This window comes from Meleagris gallopavo, chromosome 3 (assembly GCF_000146605.3).
Source record: "Meleagris gallopavo isolate NT-WF06-2002-E0010 breed Aviagen turkey brand Nicholas breeding stock chromosome 3, Turkey_5.1, whole genome shotgun sequence".
Lineage (NCBI taxonomy): Eukaryota > Metazoa > Chordata > Aves > Galliformes > Phasianidae > Meleagris > Meleagris gallopavo.
The window spans coordinates 24651681-24654552 of NC_015013.2; the positions used below are offsets into that span (position 1 = coordinate 24651681).

General features: G+C 44.7%; 1 protein-coding gene across 1 annotated transcript in view; it reads right to left on the reverse strand.

Moving 5' to 3' along the window:
- The window catches only part of ANKRD33B (ankyrin repeat domain 33B), a 40101-nt gene extending 37785 nt beyond the window's left edge, over positions 1 to 2316 (reverse strand). The window contains exons 1-2 of the mRNA XM_010708555.2: positions 2240 to 2316; positions 1546 to 1588 (exon numbers count right to left, since the gene is read on the reverse strand). Coding sequence (XP_010706857.1) covers positions 1546 to 1588; positions 2240 to 2316 — 120 coding nt within the window. The remainder of the gene's footprint in view (positions 1 to 1545; positions 1589 to 2239) is intronic.
- Positions 2317 to 2872: the final 556 nt, after the last annotated feature.

Sequence of the window (2872 nt, forward strand, 5' to 3'; positions counted from 1 at the left end):
TGCGGAGAGGGGCTGCCGGCACGGAGCGGGGGCACTCCGCGGTTGGCAGGTGCAGCGGGCACGGGGCCCGCGAGTGGAGCAACTGCGGCTTGATAGAGAGGGGCCAAGCGCGTATCTCTAATGGAAGGCATCTAGACATTAGACTAGGAGGAGTGAGACGTGCACACTGAGTTTCTGCATTGCCATAGTTGTTCTGTAACTCTTTTTCAAATGCTATGGATTAGCACAGGGATCCAGGGAGGGAAGACCTACCAGTCAACCCAGTGGGATACTCCATTTCTTCACTCAGCACTTGTGAGGCCACAACTAGAGTACTGTGCACGATTTTGGGCCCCTCACAACAAGAAACACACTGAGGCTCTGGAGTGTGTCCAGAGAAGGGCAGCGAAGCTGGTGAGAGGGGTCTGGAGCACAAGGAGTGGTTGAGAGAGCTGGGATTGTTTAGTCTGATGGAGGGTCAGGAGAGACCTCATCACTCTCTACAACTCCCTGAAGGAAGGTTGTGGCCGAGTGGGGGTCAGCCTTTTCTTCCAGGTAACAAGTGATAGGATGAAGGGAATGGCTTTAAGTTGCATCAGTTCTGATTGGATATGAGGAAAAATTTCTTCTCCGAAAGAGTGGTGAGATGTTGGAACAGGCTGCCCAGGGAGGTGCTGGAGTCACTGTTCCTGGAGGTTTGCAAGATGTAGATGTCACACTGAGAGACGTGAGTTAGTGGGCATGGTGGTGGTGAGCAGACAATTGGTCTGGATGGTCTTAGTGGTTTTCTCCAGCCTTCAGTGATCCCACGATTCAATGTTTCAACAGCATCTCGAGGAAAACCTCATGTACGTGACAGGCTTCAGCAGTTGTCTGGGGTCCATGTCTGCAGAGAAGGAAATGAACATTCTGCAGTGATTTGAGGCAGAGTGTGAGACATTTTTTAAATTAAAAGAAAGTGTCAATTTAGAGTCACGCAGAAGCATGAGCAACAGGGTCTGTGTAGTGGATGTCCACAGCCTTGCAAGCGTACACCATACAAACCAGACCTCAGCGCTGCCACCATGCTAGGGAGCCTTTGCCAATGCAGAGCTGCAGAGGGGTGGTGTGGCGTCTGGCAGACGGATATCTGTAACCAGAATTAGCAACAGATAGTGCCCTGATTGGCTGCCTCTGCAAAGAGGCTAACCCGGGAAGAAATGGGATTAAACTGCTCCCTCACCTCCAGGCATCCTGGGGATCACTGCTTCATGTTCAAAGCAATGCTCGCACTGATGCTGCCCATCTCCAGTCAAGTCTTCATGTAAAGAAAGGCTCCCTGCCGCTGTCGCTCCTATCTATCTGCTTCCAAATTGCATGCTTCAGACTTGGTGTAAATTACAGCATGACAGCACTGTCAAGTTTCAGGGCTCCATTCAGAGAACTTTCTGTTTCCCACTCAGCTGATGTGGCCATCTGTCCAGCCGACACAATGCTATCTCTTAGAGCACCACTTGTATTTTGGAAGAACTTCAGTTTTCCTGATACTGACAGGGAGCATTTGCACTGCTGTCAGGCAGAACTTACCATAAGAGCTCGATGCCCAGAAGGGCTCTTGCTTGTGGTAACTCTGAGCAGGAGAAAAAGTAAAAGAGTGAATTCCAACAAAGTAGGAACAAATGTTTTCTTGCTGAAAATTCAGCTCATCTATAGGAACCAACTCATCAAATATATTTGCTTTGTGTCTTATAAAATGACTGCAAGAGAATAAAGGTTTATTTCATTTACTAAATTGTTTTTAAAAATTTATATTAAATATGTTAGCAAAGATGCAGGCAGCGGTAGCTTTGAACAGTGATGAATTTCAGAGCATCCTAATTCTAATCAGAGAGATACAGAATTTATTTCAATTTAGGAAAAAAAAAAAGTTTGTGAAAATTTGTGGATTTTTTCCTATGTTCAGTACATAGGTTATCAGCTTATTGCTGGAGGAGAGACAGATCAGCCCACTCCCATAGGTGTGGTGATTCTTCAGGACTTCACAGATGATAGAAACTTTTCTCTCATTGGAGCTCACCACTTCCATCTTTTTTTCCCCAAGAACAGTGCTGCATTCCTTGATCTCTCAAAGCAAGGTGTCAGACTAATACAGAACATGCACTGTGTTTTCCATTTCATTTTTCACTTTCACAACTGCTGCTGAGGCTGTTGGTTAGTCTCTGTGCAATGTGACAATGAGCAGCAAGACACCACCGAAGGGTGCAGCCTATTGCAGACAGACCCTTCTTTGGCCACCCGAGACGATGCTGCAGATCTTGGTCCTGCCAGCACAATGCTGATCTGCTTGAGTACAGCCATATACGTAAACCAGATTATGCTCAGTTCTAAATGCCTTCAATGGCATGGCAAAAAGGGTTTCTTGTCATTTGTGCTTCACCGTGCAATTCGAGAGAGAACAATGTGAAGAAAGGCTATAGAATAAATCTGCAAAATGCTTTCAATTGAACAGAAAGAAACTGTTTCCATGGCTTCTGTAAGAGGACAGCCTCAAACCTTTCTTCTAGAATAGATATCAGTTAATGTCACCGGAGTTAAGTGTTGGTATTTAGAAATTTTGCAATAAAAAGAAAGAAATCAAGATTGCCATCTTAAGGCAAATAGCCTAGTATTATAACTATTTATCACCATCTCATCAAAATTTATTGCTGGAAATTAACAAGGCAGGAAATTATAATATCCAGAGCAGATCCTACCTGTCCTCATGCAGACAAAACTTCCTTTGAAAAAAAAAATTTTGTTTTGGAATGATAATAGTATTGGGCCCCCATCATTTGCCTCATTAAGGTTTACAAGCCGTTTCCTTTATAAACAGCTCTGAGGCTGAGATTTAATGAGGTTCATGTCTAATAGTAAA